The 18,735-nt window shown below is 31.6% G+C and overlaps 1 protein-coding gene across 1 annotated transcript in view; it reads right to left on the reverse strand.

The window, feature by feature from the left end:
• Window positions 1-11,906: 11,906 nt before the first annotated feature.
• The window catches only part of LOC121114902 (uncharacterized), a 265,038-nt gene continuing 258,209 nt past the window's right edge, over window positions 11,907-18,735 (reverse strand). The window contains 3 exon segments of the mRNA XM_040709015.2: window positions 11,907-13,032; window positions 15,046-15,267; window positions 15,356-15,461. Of these exon segments, the coding sequence (XP_040564949.1) occupies window positions 12,148-13,032; window positions 15,046-15,267; window positions 15,356-15,461 (1,213 nt within the window). The 3' untranslated portion in view covers window positions 11,907-12,147.

Genomic DNA, 18,735 nt, shown 5'->3' on the forward strand with positions numbered 1-18,735 from the left:
GTATAATATAAAGTAGAGGTGTATGGTACTCACATAGAAGGCGATTTGAAATATATTCTCAGCATGTGCCATATTTTAAAAACAATTACCTACAAATTTTCAAACAACCTTACAGATAATATATATTTTTTAGTTTGTTCCTGCTCTTTTTCAAGGATTCACAACCTGGAATCATTTAGTGACGAATCACTTTTAAAATATTTATTTAACCAAGTACCCCCTTACCAGCACAGAGCAGCAGTGCAGGGGCGTCCGTAATACAAAAATTAAATTTTTGGGAAAAAATTTCAAAAATTAATTTATTTTAAAGAAAATTACAAAATATTAAATTCTTTGGAAATTTTTTTCAAAAATCCATAGTTAATCTCAAAAAATTAGTTTTTTTGGAAAAAAAAATCGAAACTCCTTAGCTATTCCCAAACATTTAATTTTTTTTTTTGAAAAAAGTTTCAAAAATCCATATTTATTCCCCAAAATTCAAAATCCACAGCCGTTCAAACCAAATTAAATTTGATTGAGGAAAATTACAAATATTAAATTGTTCGGCGAAAAATTTAAAAATAAATAGCTATTCATAGAAGATTAAATTATACTTCAAATATTAAATATTTCTGGAAAAAAAAATTCAAAAATTAAATTTTTTGAAATAAAATTTCAAAATATTAAATTCTCGAAAGTCCTTAGTTATTTACAAAAAAAAAATTATTGAAAAAAAATTCAAAAACCAACACTATTTGCAAAAAAAAAAAAATTTCAAAAATCCTTAAATATTCCCAAAAAAAATCAAAAATTCCTTAATTTTGAGGGGGGTGCAGCTCTTTCAGCCCACCCCTGAGTTATTTCCCACATGTAAAATACTTTTCCAGAAAACCGTTGGAGTGCTTCCAATGTACCCTATTTGAGAACTGCTCTTTCCATGGCTTACCTTATGTCAAATGACAATTACCACTTAACTTCTTATGGATAAATAAGATACAAGAGGTTCTGTGAGAGTTAATAGACATTTAGTTGCGAAATTTTGTAATATAATTTCATAGCTAAGAAAATATATCTGTTTCCTATATCTTATGATCAAGTATATAAATCTGGTGTGTTTTTTAACTGACCAATTTATTTATAATTGGTAGTATGAAGAAGGAATTTAATTTTCCTTAGCCCTTGTCATCATTATTTAATTCGTGAGTAGAGAAAATCCTTTGCTATATAGATTAAATCATATTCAAAACCTTTTTGAACGTCTGTGTGTGCTCATAAAAGACGGAGCATAAACCTGAGGATATTTTCAGAGTTTAATTGTAAGTCCTCGTTGGACTCAGAGTAGAATTGGAGATCATCATCGGAGTAATTCTAGCAAATGTCCTTATTTATATCCTTTTTTCCTTCCTCTTTTGTTACAGCTGATTGTAGCTGATCTAATGAATCGTCATGAGCATTCAAGGTGACTATATATTGTATATTTAATAGTATGAGTCTGTCTGTTCCACGGACGCATAGGGCGGGTATGCATTATTACACTAAATGGTGGTGGTCATATAGTTTAAAAAATCAAATAAATAATGTTATTCATAACTTATGTTTGTCAATTTGAATCGAATTTTAAAGTACCTAATTTATTCCAGAACAATAATTAAAAAAACCCAAGAACGAAAAAAAAATTGGTAGTCTCCTTGGTATGATAAAAAAAAGAAGGTTACGTTCGACAGAATGATTCCTAAACAGATATTGTGTATGGCGATAGTCCCACAGTTACGCATGCTTAGAAGACAAACCAACAAATTGCAATTATACCAAATAACCAGTAACAATAAAACATGGACAGATAGCTACGTAACAATCCTCTCAGTATGTAGCTAAACCAAATTGATGATTAATATTTTTTTTTGATTTTTTTGTTGATGTCTTTTGTTATCATAAATACAAAGTTTATTATAATAAACATTGTAAATTAAACCCTGTTCAACACCATGTCAATAAACTAACCAACTCCTAACTTGCCTTAAGTAAATATTGCTTAATACATGCACCGATACCTCCAAATAATTTAGTATCCTACGTAATATCCAATGCTTATGGGCCATAGCCTGTGGCCCATAGGTACTTCAAAATATTAGTTATACAATGTCACTATTTGTCTTTATAGAACAGATTAAATTCTCATAAGTGTTCATTTGAATTGTAGCAATCAATCACGAATTAACTAGCTAATGCAATCTCCCTTCATATTACTACCTAAAAAATTATTGAACAGATTGAATTCTCATAAGTGTTCATGTAAGACGAATGAACTGGCTAATACAATCTTCCCTTCACTTCTTATTTTTAATAGTTGATAGAGCTAGAAGAAAACAAAAACTGTTGCTAAGTAGCAAAAATGGAGGAGGAAGATTCAAATGTTTCTTTTTGTAAAATATAACTCAATAAGACTAGTCGTTCTTGTCATATATGAGAGTGTGTCAATAAAAGATTTTTTAGCTTCTGTTTACAATTGTACTGGCTATTTTAATGACGTCAAAGAGGAGTCAATTGAGGAGGAAACTAAAATTTATATAACTAATTGTATTAATGCATCATATAATAGTATTTTATTTTCTTATCAGAAAGTGTAAATTTTTACCCATAATGATTACGGTACTGAAATTAACAAAACAAAACAAAAAAAAAATAGATTAAAATAGTTCAGAACATACATTTTCAAATATATATAGTATAGCGAAGAAATCAATAATATATTTGAGAATTAGTGGATATTATTCACTAAATATGAAATACTCATTTCAAAAACATAAACTAACAATAAGATCTTAATTTATCATTTATCTGTATTATAATAAAAATAGAGTTCAATGTAATTATCCTGCTAACATAACCGAATATGATGCCTTGAATAAGCCTCTTTTGCCTTTGACTCTTCTCTTTAGAGAGATATATATAAGTATATATATTAATAATACTAGGGAAATCAAGTTTCCTCACTTTTATATAGCATGGAATACTTAGTAATACAAACCAATTATAGTTATTTAACTAATAATAGGAATGATTTTGAAGTCTCTACTCACCTGACAAGAATTTCAATTACAAAATAGTATTTGAAAGTCCAAAATGTAACCGAATGAATAAAATAATCGTAATATAATTTTGATACATTTTAAATGTTGTCTTCAATCAAACAATGAGTTTGGAAATTGCAACAGCATTCAAATATTCTCATAAAATCTCATCTTAAGAAGTCACTTGTACTTTTCAACACATAATCACATAATAGTTCCCAATAACTATTTATCACTTATTATGCTTGTAAGCGTTCCACTATTTTGGCATTCGGTTCATCGTTCAACTATTATTTTTGTTCCGTTCCGCATTCCAATTATACGTAAGGGTGATAATTTTGGTAAGAATAGAAAAGCGTACGAGAGAAAAAAAATAAATACGCATGGCATCATTGATTAAATAATATACATCTTCTTCTATCAAGAACGTTGTCATTCCTCCCTATATTATTCAATATTAATATAATATTAAGTGATAGTCGATAGAGAACTGAATAAAATGCCTAAAATAACGTGATAAAATAAATTGATGAAAATGGAGGCCCAGGAATTCGGAAAATAATTACCTGATGAGAAACAGATAGCTTGTCAGATTTGTCGATATAAATGTGCCTTTAGTCCCCTGTCTAGAATTACACGTCACTCATTATCCTCATCTCATATCAAGAGCATGGATATTCATCTAAAAAATCAAGACTTTAACTCTGATCTCACAAAGATGCTTATTACATGTAATATACCCTTATCCATTGCTAATCATCCTACGTTCAAAAAATTTATGGAGAAATACAAGGGTAAACACGTCCATTCCAGACGAACATCATTAAATTAATGGAGGATGTTGGTAATGATGTCATTTATAGAAATACGCCCATTGTAAATTTTGAAGTTGAGATAATTTTCAGCATGTCTTGAGTCATCTACACCAAATTACGATCAAGTTATCAGTAAAAAGTATAAAATATTTACTAATTTCGAAATGGAACTCTGAATTTTGTACTATCTAACAATAAGTATTCAATTTTTTTTAAATCTAACCATAAAATATGATTCTATTTTAGCTGAATATATCAGGAATTATGATACACAACTCATTAAATGGCAAAAACAACTGCTTAAATGGTCACAACAACGGGAGTAGTAGCTTTGGATGGTTCGCAACTAGTTTGTCTGACACTAGTTTTTTCACCTAAGGCTAAGATATGGTTGATAAGCTCCAAGACAACCATGTTCCGAAAACTCATAAAAAGCAAAAACAACTGCTTAAATGTTCAAAACAAAGGGGGTAGTAGCTTTGGATGGTTCGCAACTACTTTGTCTGACTCTAGTTTCTTCACTTAAAGACTTGGGTATGATCATTAGTTTTTCCAATATTACATAGTCAATAAATATTACTTTTTTGTCACTTAAGGATTAGCTATGGTTGATAAGCTCCAAGAAATGGTGTTCAGAAAACTCATAAAAAGGCAAAAACAACGGCTAAAATGGTCACAACAACGGGGTAGTTCTGTATTATATGCCTCAAGGACATTTATCAATGAAATAGTTTTCATAGAGTAGAAAAAGAAGCAGAGTTAAGTTAAGGAGAGAATGACTCGATCTTGAAGAATTTACGTATTATTGAGCATAGAGGCAATGATTCACGAGGTCAGAAGCCCCTATCATAGACCTTGATGTGAAGCGCATTTGCATATTGCAGTACTCTTCCATTAAATTAGATGATATCCACTGAGGGAGGCACAAAGACTAAGAGGTGATATCCCTATAACATGAAGTTGAAGAGAGGATCAGAAGACGTATTGCCTATTGGATATCCAAATGAGAAAAAAATATGAATTCTTATAACGGGAAAGAATGGGTGGATGCGGATGAATATATCCGAATCCTTCGTATGAAAGATCCATCCAAATAACTATGAATTAAATGTATTTCCACGCACTTCACAACTTTTTTTATCCTCCTTCTGATTCTAGTATTTATCTATGCTTATAATTAATTAATACTTATCAGAAGTGAGTAACACTGAACTTGGGTCCGTAGTGTCGTCATCAAAAAAAAGTTGTCAGCTAACGTCAACCAGACTGCCTTGCAAGTTGCTTATCGACACACCTTATATATTGTCATCCAATGTAACTAGAAATACAAAAAAAGTATTTCTAGTTACTTTGTAGTCACCTTTTGAGCATTATTCTTTCTCTCCTCCAAAACATTCCTCAAATTGTTAGGGTTACCAATTTTCTTCTTGTTTTAACATGACATCCACAATAGATTTTGACCTTGCTTATGATTATTATTTTTGAATGTTATAATAAACAAATAAAAGACTTAGCTATTCTGACATCTTCCTGCGTTTCAAATCCATTATTTAAAAAATAAAATAAAATAAAACTATTATTACAAAAAGTAACAAGCTTCAACTTTTCAAATGTACATAATATTATTTCTTGGAAAATATTCTTTCCAATAATCAGATACAATATATGAAAAATATGTAAAAATAATAATTACATCGGTTATTTCAAACTATTTAATTTTTTGGAGACGTTTTCTTGTTTTGCATGTCCTTAAGCGGAGGAATATAAAAATAATTTTTAAAATCGACTCTTAGCTTATAAAGCAAACAACTTACTCGTATGATGATATCTTGAGGCAATATTTTAAGAAGTTGTAAAAAAAAATTGTTGTTTACTTTGTGATACTTCAAGTCGGAACGATATGAGGATTTTAAATATGAATGTTTGAAAAATTAATTGAAAACATGTATTATGCACGAAATAGGTAATCGATGTCAACATTAATTTTTTAAGGATGAATAATTTCCTAATATAACTCTTTTTTATTAATAAAAATGAATTTACCTTCATATTGTTAATATCTCATGACATTATGTAATATTCTTTTTGGCATAGCAATATTGTCTCAGTATGCTTTAATGATTTTAAAACAATTTTTAAAGCATATTTAATGCAAGTTTATTATGTTTCTATGCAAAATTTCAAGCCTATGTATTTTTTTAAAGACAGAAATATGATCATTTAAAGATTATAAAATTCGAGTCCAAAATCAAAATAAAAAGCTTCTCTTAAAAACACTCCTTAAAAATCCTTATTTTTCTCAAGTAGAATATTCAAATACTAATTAACTCTTGTTAGTGATTTCAATGATTATTCACGAGGTATTTAGATTTATAATATGAATGTTTAACTTTTTTGACTATGACTTTTTATGTTTTATTGTAAAGGGCGCTTTAGTGTAAAATGATCCTTTTATATAGTGTAATTATTAACAAATTTATTAAAAGTCTGATATTACTAGTATCCTCCATATACAAAAACCAAACTTTCCTTTTGATAGCTTAAAGCAGGGGTGTTAGCCTCAAAGATAATCAACAGCGTAATACAATCACTTATTTAAATTTATTTATTATACTTAAATATAACATATGGACTGAAAAGTCCCCGGCTTCACAAATAGACGGCTCAAATTTTTTTAATTTACCTCCCTTTCAGTTGGTACCAACAATAGAGAAAGAAATACATTGAGGTGACCATAGTCATATAATAATCTTATTGAGGCGACGAGGGACTATTATTGGCAGTTTGGTATGCCAAGGCAGTAGTAGAAAAAAATCTACTATCAGCAGTTTCCAACCTGTGGCTCAAACTCCAAACAGGGTCACATGACAATTCGTCTAGGATTGGCTAAGTTCTTTTAAAAAGTTGTCGCATGATACCAAATGCCCTTATGTTGTATTACCGTTTTAATATCGATATTTTCTAATTCATATAAGTCTAACTCTAAGTCAACTTAAGAAAGTTTATTTTATATAATTTCAGATTGCTCATCATGAATCGAGAGATAATTGTACTTGATTCTTCTTTTTCCATCAACATACCTTGGTGAAACAGGCTTTTCAAGCTTGTTGGTTATTTTTATATTTGTTTGGTTTCGACTAGTGTCTAAAAAAAAGCCCAATATTGTCGACTAATGATAAAATATAATAAAACAGTATGATAAAATCTAATGAAATGATATGGTGAAATGAAATTATATAATGTGGTAGAATTAAATAATATAATATGAATAATATTAGATAAAATAAGAAGGGGGAATTGTGGTTTCAAAAGATTATCAAAATTATTTGATATAATTTAATGATAAATGCAAAAATGAAAAACAAAATATAATTACACTTGAGATTCCTAAAAAAGATGTGGATTAACTTTTAAAAGTCTCTTAAACCCGTAAAGTGAAGACGTTCTTCTCACCTCTTTGGGAGACAGTTCCATATCCGTATATTTTTATTAAAAAAAGCTATGTTGGAGGTAATTAGTATTTGCCGATGGCTGAACTTAGTAAAAATCGGAAGACGATCTAGGGTTGTACGCCCTACTACATACATTGGGCTTGATGTTACAATTAGTCAGTTCATTAATAACATTAAACATCATAACTACACCCTGAACTTTCGTCCTCTATTCAAGCGACAACAGTCCGACTAGATGTAAACCAACGCCTCATGCCATCTTGATAGAGCGTTTCTGTACATTTTCAAGAACTTTGAATACCTTTCTATACATTGGATTCCAAAACTGCGAAGCGCAGTTTAAAATAGGCATAAAAAATGCTTATTTAAGCTTCTTCATGAGCTTCATATTTCTCGTTTTAAAACTTCTTTTAATAAACCCAAGCGCTCTGTTTGCTTTTCTAACAATAATGTAAATGTGAGTACTGAATTTTATATTTGAAGATGTCACCACTCCAAGATCCTAAAAGACATCCACATTCTTCATTTCTCCAAGGTCAACAACACCGCCCAAATACATCATGAAGTAGCTCTTCTCAAGATTTACAGGAATTCTCAAACGGTCGCTCCACCTCAGAAATTTCTCTGAGGTCATGTTTGACCTCCTCTTCTGAGTGGCAAACAAGCTTTGTGTCGTCAGCATACATATATATTTTGGATCTGAGGTTGTTACACAGGTCATTAATATAGATTGAGAAGAGGGTAGGTCCAAGGACACTACCCTGAGGTACAGAGGATGAGACACCTATTGAAGCTGATCCCATGCCGCTTATCAAAACTCGCTGTTCTCGATTTCTGAGCCAAGATGAAATCCACTGCAATAGTTCACCCAAAATCCCAATGCAATATAGTTTTTGTTCCAACCCATCATGCAGCACCTTGTCGAACGCCTTGCTGAATTCAAAGTATGAGACATATGTAGCCAGTGAGGAGTCCTTACTCCGAGCAACATCATCCCAGAATGATAACAGGTTTTTAACATAGACCTTCTATTTCGGAACTCATGTTGTCTGGGATATATCAAATTGTGTTTGTCAAGAAAGATTATCACTTCAGAATTAATTAGGTTCTCCATTAGTCGAAAGATCTGTTTTTTTATGGAAATTGGTCGGTAATTACAAACATCCTTATGGCTTCTTTTCTTGTGCAATGGGATTATATTGGTTCATTTCCAGTCAAACGACACCACTCCCTCCTACATCACCTTGTTGAATATTATAGTAAGAGGGAAGTAAATAACGTTACTAAGCTTCTTCAAGAAGAAAGAACTATTGAAGGAGGAAATCCCTTTTAGGACAACTGATTCTGCAAAGAACATCTTGGATAGGCGAAGACGTTTATCTGGGAGGGGTTTATAAATGTAAGGAGTCTCAGAATCTGTTGAGTAAACAAGTCGTTAAAAAGATTTGCAATCGGTCATTCCAGTACCGTCATCCGATTCAAATTCTTTAAAAATCATATTGAGTGGCCCAGATTTGTGTTTCATATAAAAGAAAACAAGCTTGAGGTTATTTTCATCAAAGTTACCTAACAGTTTATCTTAAAATGTATGTCTACTCGAAGACACCAGAAGTTTAACAGCCTTTTAGAGAGCTTTATACTTTTCTAAGTTTTGAGATATAGGTTTTTTGTATTGACAACAGGGTTTATTTTCTTCTTTGATAATAAACCTTTATTATTATGAGGCTTTTTGTTGGGAACGTACTTATGAATAAGGGAGTAAAGTATATCATGAAATGTAGACCCCATATCCTAAACAAATCTAAATATAGGAGCAGACTATTTGACAAAAATCTGACAAAAAGGCAGCAAGCACAAGTACGTTTTGGTTTTCGTAAATCGAACTTTTTTGTAGCTAAAGCATAACACATTGTTGTGTTAATAAAATTTAAAAAAGTTTGTAAATAAAAACATTGTGTCTTTAAATTTTCAGATATTTAGATGTCAAATTTAATATATAGCCTACTACTAGTTAGCTTCAAAAAATGCAATAAAAGAAGATGAATCGCTCATAAAGAGGGTATCAGAATTGGCTTAAATTTTTTATTCGGTAATTCCCTAATTGTAATATAGGTGTGCGCGTCTAAAACTGAACACTCCTTTAAATTTTACACCATTCACATATTCGTGGTTTTATTGAGTTGAAACAGATTTATACTTCAAGGCAAGGGTCTTGACTAGTTATAAATAAAACTCCAGTAAAATCTAAATAGCAACCGTGAAACAACACCCGATAATATGGAGAGACGTCGAGTCGCAATTTTGGAACTTTCCGCGCGGGGAAAAACCCCCATTGAAATTACCAAAGTTCTGAACTGCAGCCGTACCACCGTTTACAGCGTGGTAGGCAAAGGAACTCCTGAGGCGACCACAAGATTTAAGTCAAGGCCTCGAAGGTCCAACGAAATAGTTGCTGCCTTGAAAAAGTCTGTCGAGGACAAGAGAGGCAAGGTCACTAACAGCGGCCTCTCTAGGGAGTTCAACGTCTGCAGAAGGACCATTGCCCGGCTAGTTAAGAAAGATCTTGGCCTTAAGGTCTACAAGAACCCCATCGTTAAGCCCTCAAAAAATTTAAATGAGTGTTCAGTTTTAGACGCGCACACCTGTATATGTACATACTTATTAATTTATTAGTATTTGATGTAATGTAAAATATGTATTCATCATTTTTATAGAAATGCCTATTTTAGATTAATGAGAGGTCAACATTTCCAGATATTTTTAGAGCACCATAACCTACAAATGATAAGTGTGAATTGAATAATTAATAGATTATTTGTCAATGCACTATTGATTAATTATTATGCTTTTGTGAGCAGTATTGAAATGAGTAGAAGTTTCGTTAATTATTATTAGTGATAATTAATTATTTGTTTTGAAATGATATTTTGAAACATTGACGTAGTTACTAGTTTTATTAAAATTACTTTTTGGTCGGCATTTTTCCTGAGTTTAACCATGGAAAACTCACCTTTTTTAATGAATAAAAATATTATATTGGTTGATCTATTTATTTGATGACATAAAATTAATCTTTATATAAAAGAGGTTATTTTATGTCCTGAAGACATTCCTTACACGATTGCTTTAATTCAATTCCCTCTTTCATTTTATTACTATAACCTAATGCAAAAAGAAAAAAAATGCCCCAAAACGGTTTCCCAACCTGTATGTATTATTAGAACTAAAATACACGTCATGTTAGGGAAGAAAAGAAATGCGCCATGCATCTCCAGACATGTCGTGCCGAATGCTACAGGGACATCTGCAAAATCCCCTCCCAAAATCATGCAATTCTTCAAAAATGATGGATATGAAAACCTAAAAATATTGTTGTGCTAGAAAAAATTATCAATAAAAAACGTTGTAAAAAATGTTATTTTTGCCGTTGTCTTCGAATCTGATTTTTGTATTTGATAATTTCTGGAAACAAACAACCAATCCTCATTTTTCTATATCAAATCTTTGAGTTTCGTTTGACGTGTTTCGGGAGCCGAGCTTCCTTTATGATCTACGTCATTTTGTAGAGCTATAACCCTAACTCCGGATCTCTTACCTTCCTTTATGCAAGGCTAAACTCCAAAATATAAATTTTCTAAAACAATATTGATAGATTTTTTAAATTTTTTAATGTTCCTTTAATTTGCCAGATGAAGTTGTACTGATTAAGTATAAGTAAACATTATAGTATTAAATTTACTCCATCTGACCTAGAAATCTTCTTTTATGGCCATATAAATAATGAAAATTTCTTTCTCTAAGAACGACCGCTGTGTGAACCTTTCCTTTAATAAATGCCAAATTTGACAAATAGCTTTTTTCGAGGAGAAAAAAACTTTTTCTTAAATTTTTAGATTTAAAACTTTTCCAAAGAGACTAAATATGAGCCAGTAACAATTTAAAAAAAAAAAACAAATTGATTTTTTTTCCGAAAATTATGTCATTTAAAAAATTTGAGGACAGAGGATTTTTTTAAACTGTGGTAACTATAAAAATTCTGTAAATGTGGGGTTTTTTTTTTTTTTTTTTGGGGGGTCCATTGACCCTGTGCTTGGGGCGTCATAGCTTCAAACCGTTTTGAAAGTGGGAGGTTCATGATTCCCCTGATCCTTCATATCGCGTGGCCTTTGTTACAGTGTGAGCCATCTCTAATTTTTCATATTCATCATTGAGATACACATTTAAATAATCAATCAGAACACATAAAAACATTCTTTGAAACCCCGATATTTAGTGGATAATTTGTGAATAACTTGGAAACTAATGAACAAAGAAACTGAATATATATTGCAAGTATACAATAAACTAAGAATTTGTATAAAAGTTGAATCAAAAATATGATACACACAAGATATTACAAGGATTTTTTAGTTTCCGAAGTTGAAAAAGACCCTTGAGAATAACCGGTGCTTAATTATTTCCTTTGAAATTACATCTTTAAACACAAAAACATTTAAATTACTTTTTAAAACCCATTTCTCCTTAATTTTATCTAATCATAATTAATACAGAAATAAATATAAATGTGTATGCGATAGCTAAATACTACATTCTTAGAAAATTGATATTATATTTCATTGTATTAATTTAATACATAATATTATATATTAAGTATACTTATTGTAAGTCAAATAAAATTACGGCACAAAAAGTTGTTCATTTTTTTAGTATATTAATATAATGCATTTTCCTTTCAATAAATATTTAAATTAATTAATACTAAATATACATTAATTAATCATAATTATCATAGTACAAAATGACAATTATTATCTTCTCCAAATATCTGATTTAAACAGTGACTTCGTTCGTATATCTATTTTTCTCATCTAAATTGATTACAATGCGATGCGTTTGAGCGTGCCCAGAACGAGTATTTCGAGATAAGGACGCTTCACTTTTTTTGTTATTTTCGGACTCCTTATTTTCACTATCCTCCACTACATTAGTCTCCTGAGGATCTATTTCCGTGAGTTCGGCACGTTTTTCACTACAGAGGTAAGATAAAGGATTTTCTTCATCCGAGGATAAAAGATCAGTTTGAATATTTTTATTTCTTTTTAGCTTGGGGTTGAAATATTCTAATCGTTTTCCATAATCTGATGAGGGATGAACGTCACCCGGTGGATCAATATCGTCTTCATCGCAAGATGAATGGTGACTGCAGTAGCTACAACCAGATGATGTGCAACAAAAGCTGCAATTGGCACTACTGCTAACAGATGAACGACATGATTTAGTGGTCGTAGTCACAGACTGATGATTATTTGCATCTTCTGGGATTGGATGAGGAGGCGGTGGCGTTGTGGTAGCATGCAGCTGAGAAGTTGTGTCTTTTTCTAGACTTATCTCTGGCGTGAGAAGTTCTTTGCTCTCATTATTATGGGTAATCTCTTCAACCTCTTCCTTTATTGTGATTTCTTCTCTCGAGACTAAATCAATAAATAAGGTGGATGGCTTTAGAGGTAAGGAAGGGGAGGGAAGGTTATTGTTAGTAGTAGTTTTAATGATTTTCTTGTTGGGTGGACTAGACGATGATGTTGTATCCATATTTTTGAAAGCTTCAAACAAACGTTCTAATTTTGAGCAGATAAAAGAATTCGTTACTGGTCCGTCAGATTTGATATTACGATCTCTTATTACTTGAAGTAGTTGAAATACTCGCTCCAATTCATTCTATAAGAAATGCAAAAATACAATTTCATTAGCATTTTACCATAGGATTTTTATGTACTATGTTGTAAATTTAGTAAAATTATCTCCCATTATCAGTGAGGATATGGTAGGGGCCATAGGGTACAGATGTACCAAATTTTCATTCAGATAAGCAAATATATTTAAAAAAACTAGATTTGCATTCTTAAAATTAAAATTTGGAAATAAAAAATGGAAGGTGGGGAAGGTTATATGAAACAAAAAAAAAAAGAATTATTAATAGTAAGCATTCTTGGTATGTAAAAAAACAAAAAGAAATCACAAATTAATGTGATATCTATAACAATTTAAAGAATATTTTAGGTAATAGAAGCTTAACACTTATGACGTCTCATTAGCTTATTTACAAGCAGGTCTTATACGAAGGAAATAAAACTCTATTTTCAATTCTCAATCCTACAGGGTCCAACAGGGGTTTACACTTCCAAACAAATCCGAAATGTTGCTCTCCTTCTTTCACGAGCACGAGCTTTATTCTTCAATGTGCTCTCCTCAAGAATGAACGAATAATGTTACCAGCTTAAGATAACAAAAAATGATAACCCTAGTTATTAGAGCCTTTCACTTTACTTAAAGGCGTTTGGAGTGGGCTTGGGTTAAGGGAAGGTTTCTGATACAGATCATCATAAATCATGAAAATAATGTAAGAGGGTCCAGAATTTTTGTAATTGCTACCTGAACATATACTTTTTATTTTCTAAAGATGTTTTAATTATTTCTTCATTCATGAGAAGAGAACATATCATACATATAAACTGTGTAACTACGAATGCGTTTGGTTATGAATGGTTGAGAGTAATACTGAATAGTTATAAATGTAAGTCCTTGTTGGACTTTGAGTAGAATTGAGGATCGACATTGGAGAAGTTCCTCCATATATAATTGCAAAATACGGAGAAGAGATTGTGTATACATTCTTTATCTAATAGCTGCTCACAGCTAATTTAATGAAACGTCATGAGAGCTAAGCTGTTCTCCTCCCAAAACATTCTTCCGATATTGAGGGGGACCCCCTTAATTTTCGGTCTCTTTTTTTTTACCATACTGCAAGTCTTTACCTTTCCTAAAAAAAAGAAACGGACAAAGGGCCCGAAATCATATGTTAGTTAGCCAAATATGTACATCATACAAACTGATATTATCTCATATGTAGTCCTAGACTATCATTGTCGTCATATTATCTCTCCACAACTTTCAAAATGAATTACATACAAATATTCAATAATATTAAAATCCTACATAATATTTTATTCGATACTGTATTATGGAATGCCCTAGTAATATTTTATTAAAAGCATAGCTATTCATTTATATTTCTATATTATAGCCAAATTTCTTCATATAAATAATAAAATGATCAATATATATATTTACAACAAGGGATTAACAAATAACTGTATTCTTGTTATTTTGGAAACGGAGTAAAACTATTATAACTTATTTATTGGCTTATTTCTCAAAAAGAATAAATTATGAAAAAGCCATGACCATCAAATGAGACGAGGGAATCGACCAACGGCAACAAACTACATCTAGGGTCTTTTTGTGTTAGCGAGGTAACGCTGTGACTTGTGGGTAGCGTTATTTTCTTCTGTGCAGATCACATGTTTAAAAAAACTAAGAGTATCTTCATTCTTTCTTTTTTATGATGGACAATTTTGTTTGAGGAGGATTCATTCCCCCCTCCCCCAAATTGGGGGTATGTGTCGTCGATAGGCGAATATTTTTATGTCATAATAGTACTGTAAGTACTACTTACAATACTTTATAGAGTAGTACCGTTTTAAATGCGCCAGTACCTCGGCACCACTATAGTACCGGACTACCGAATCACATTATCTAATATCAACAATGTACGTTCTTATGCCAATTTGATTCCACTAATATAGAAATATTTATGAATCAATATTTGTAAAAGACGAATTTTCTGTTTATAAATCATTTTATAATAAAAAAAAATTTAAAAAACCGTACCGTGATTTCATTTTCAGTCAGTTTATTGGCATCAATGGAGGATGAGTGATTTCTTATGTAATTAGCACCAGTGTGGTTGATGAGCCCAGCAGTATTATTAGAATGTTGCGACATGGATACTTGAGCAGTCTTTACTTTAGCAGCCACAAATTTTCCTGGACCATTTTTTGAATTCCAGCTTGCTTCATCGTTCTTTCCGTGACCTTTCATGACTAAATAAAACTAAGGAAAAAGTATAATACAAATGTTAGAATATTCAAGCAGGGATAACGAATTCATTCTGTCATCAAAATTAATGGCTTTTACTTACTTTACTTGCGAAAATAAGACAAAGAAGTATTGTAATCGTTAGTTGACTATGACAAAAAAATATAATGTACAATAAATCTGGATTTGCTGGATGTTGTAGAAAAAACCTGAAAATATAAAAACAAATTGGTTTAAGCTGAGGAATGATTTTAAATTTAGTAACATTCTGTATATTTTAAAAAATATGTTTCAAAGTTCGGATTTTGTACAAGTTATGAAGTTTTTGCCCAAAAATTGCGACGATTATTTTGGTCAAAACTAAGGAGGTTCGGAACCTTTATTAAATTGGAAAATAGGTCAGCAACAAAAAGGATTTCTAAAAAATATTTCCTGCTATTGAGTTAATAAGATTGAGGAACAAGCTCGGAGCAATTATTGCACTAGATTTAAGTAAATCGTTTGATCTGATAAGTCATAAATTTTCCCAAAGTCTATAAAAAAAATAATTATTAAGACGTTTCTTCAATCCTATCCGTACAGTTTTGTTCAGTCGGACTTTATTCTTCTTATTGCTTCTTATAAAGCTGGGATAAAGCTGTAGACAAGGATGTCCAGTTTCCCGCTTCTCTGTTTAACTACGATGGAGCAATTAAACATTTACTTGAATCGTAAATACAGGGATTTTGGGATTCGTTTTGGGGATATATGCAACTTGGTCGATTTATACGTAGATTATATTATGCTTATGATTGAAGGAAATTCGAGTAAAAAATTGGAAAAAGAGTTGAAATTATACTTTCTGCTTTCGAAAAGTTCACAAGGGATTCGGGAATGGGGGTGAATTTCAACAAAAGTTATATCCTTTCTATAGGTCACTCGCATCTCTTTTCGGATTTGAAGAAGGGAGTTGCGGTAGTTAACACAGTTAATATATGGATAATGTAGAGGGATGAATCCGCCACTTCTAATTTGATAAAAGTCGACTCGTATGTGGTGTCTCCAGTCGAGGACATTTAATCTTAAAAAAAGAATTGATTTATATATTACCAAATTGATTCCTCAAATTATATATACGTATTGCTACCGTTGTCCCTTCTGTTAGTGAGGAGTAATTAATAAAGGAAGGTACATTGTTCGATAATCGTTACATCCCCACCCAAAGAGACCACGGTGGAGGAGGACTTGTCTTACTAGCTAATTGTTTACCTAAAATCTACCGCAAAATTTTTAAAGATATAATTATGAAGCCTCACCGGGAATGGAGAATTTTTTCATACGCTTCTAATGCTTTTAGTTATTTAATGTTTGGCACAGACCTTTGAAAGAACCACATTCCCCATCTATCAAAAGAATGGGCAGCCGCTTAGAGAATCATCCAGAAAAATATCCCTTGTTTTGGTTCAAATAACACGATCAACATCATTCGACAAATCTTTGAAACCCAAGTGAGCTTGAAAAAATCGCTGCAGACGAAAACGTCCTTACTCTTCAAGAACTAAAACGCAGACCTTTTTTTGATACAGGTAAATTCTTCTAAATATTGATGGAAGGAAATGTATGGCTCAATTCTTGATAACGGCAAATCTGTTAAAGTTTTAGTGTGGCTTCAGAAGTGATTTCACCGAAGTTATATTCCGGCTCTAAAAAGGCCAAGGAGACAGCTTGGGGGAGGGATAGTTCAGTTAGGTAATGTTCTACCTAAAATATACAAGAAGATTATAATTGATTTATCCTTAAATGTGGAAAAAGAATGGCGTTCTGTCATTTCTAATAGTAAACTCTTTGAATACATTATGATGGGAACAGATTTATCTAATTCTCTTCTGTTTGACACATGTCCTTCCTGGGCTGCCTCCCAAAGAATTTTGTGGAAAGCTTCTATGACGTATGACTCGGCTTCTATTGTGGACATTATTCGTCTGTTTTAAAAAAATAAGATGTTCTTTGGACCTTTTGATAGCTCAATTAGTCTCGAGATTGAGGCTCTTGCCAAAGAAATTTTAACTATTCATGATATGGTTACAATACAAGAGTCAAGGGTTAAGTCTGGAAAATTTTATTACCCTCTACTAAAAGAAGCTAATTTTCATAAATCCCCTATACCTTAGCATTTAAAGATGTTTCTTCAGACTCCCTTAGAACATAATGCAAAGAAAATTTGTCAAACTTATTGATCTTCTTGACCTGCCGCAAAAACGGGAAAAGGTAATAATGGAGTCCCTCACTTTTGTAAAGGAAGATAGGAAATTTACGTCTCAGTTCCAAATTTCGACGGGCTGTATTTACTTCAACTCTCCCTGTAAGGACTGTGCAAATAATTTTAACTCAGTCCTCCATGCATATGCAAGATGCCCGGTATTATCTGGTCTTCGATATTTATTCGATTTAAATATTGATTTTTTAATTTGAGCCACTACCTTCCCCTGTCCTCGTTTGCCTACATTCTTTTTGGAATGCCGAAGGGCAGGAAAAGGCGATCCCAGAAACTAGGGATGTCTGCTTTGCTTTAGTTAGCGCTAAAGCATATATAGCTAGCTGCCTGAGTGTCCAAAAGCTTTCACTCACTGAGGAAAATTTTCATTGCATCTGCAGCAAGATACGTAGCCTTTTCCTTAAGGTCCCCCGTTACGAGGATAGAGAATGGAAATACGCCGCAGTCATTGTTCGATTTTTCCCACAATGGTAATGTAGGAAGATACTTGATAATGAGGACAAGAACATTGAAGACATAGTTGTTGTTTTTTTGTCTGTTTTAATTTTATCTTTTCATATTTTATGTACTCATATTTTGTAGTAGTAGCAAAATTTGATATAGTCTGTCAAAAACATAAGATGTTAATATTGAAGGGTTCGGCTTTGATCTGGGGGATTAATTTTAAACTATAACGTTTATTCAAGATTGATTTTATTGCAATCCCTCTTGATGTATTTTATTATTATTTTAATCTTTATATTATTGTATAAAATTTTTTAATACAAGCCCAATTAAAAAAAAAAAAAAGTTTTCAAGTCCTTGCAAATACTGTGGACGAATTTTAATAATAGTATCCATGCTTTTGCCGAGTTCTTTCAATAATTAAGCAGTTTAATGTGCTTGATTAAATATTTATCGAGAACTTTAAAAAAGAGGTAATTAAAGAATATATATTCTGTTTGGTGTTTCCTCTTGAAAGACTGAATTTTCTCCAGAATAAAAGGAAATAAACGCGTCTCTTAGTAGTTTTAAATCATTTATACCACAGAACATTACTGTATACCGGGTTGTTTGTATTCATGATATAAGATCTATACTTAATGCCGCTGTTTCAAGCTACGCTACATTTTCTTTGAAGATAGGCTCCGATGGAGCTACGTGGAATTATGTTTCCAATTTTATAAAATACTTCCCACAGATTTCTGTACGACAAAAAAAGACTCTTCGGTTAATTATTCGTAAATATA

This window comes from Lepeophtheirus salmonis, chromosome 3 (assembly GCF_016086655.4).
Source record: "Lepeophtheirus salmonis chromosome 3, UVic_Lsal_1.4, whole genome shotgun sequence".
Lineage (NCBI taxonomy): Eukaryota > Metazoa > Arthropoda > Copepoda > Siphonostomatoida > Caligidae > Lepeophtheirus > Lepeophtheirus salmonis.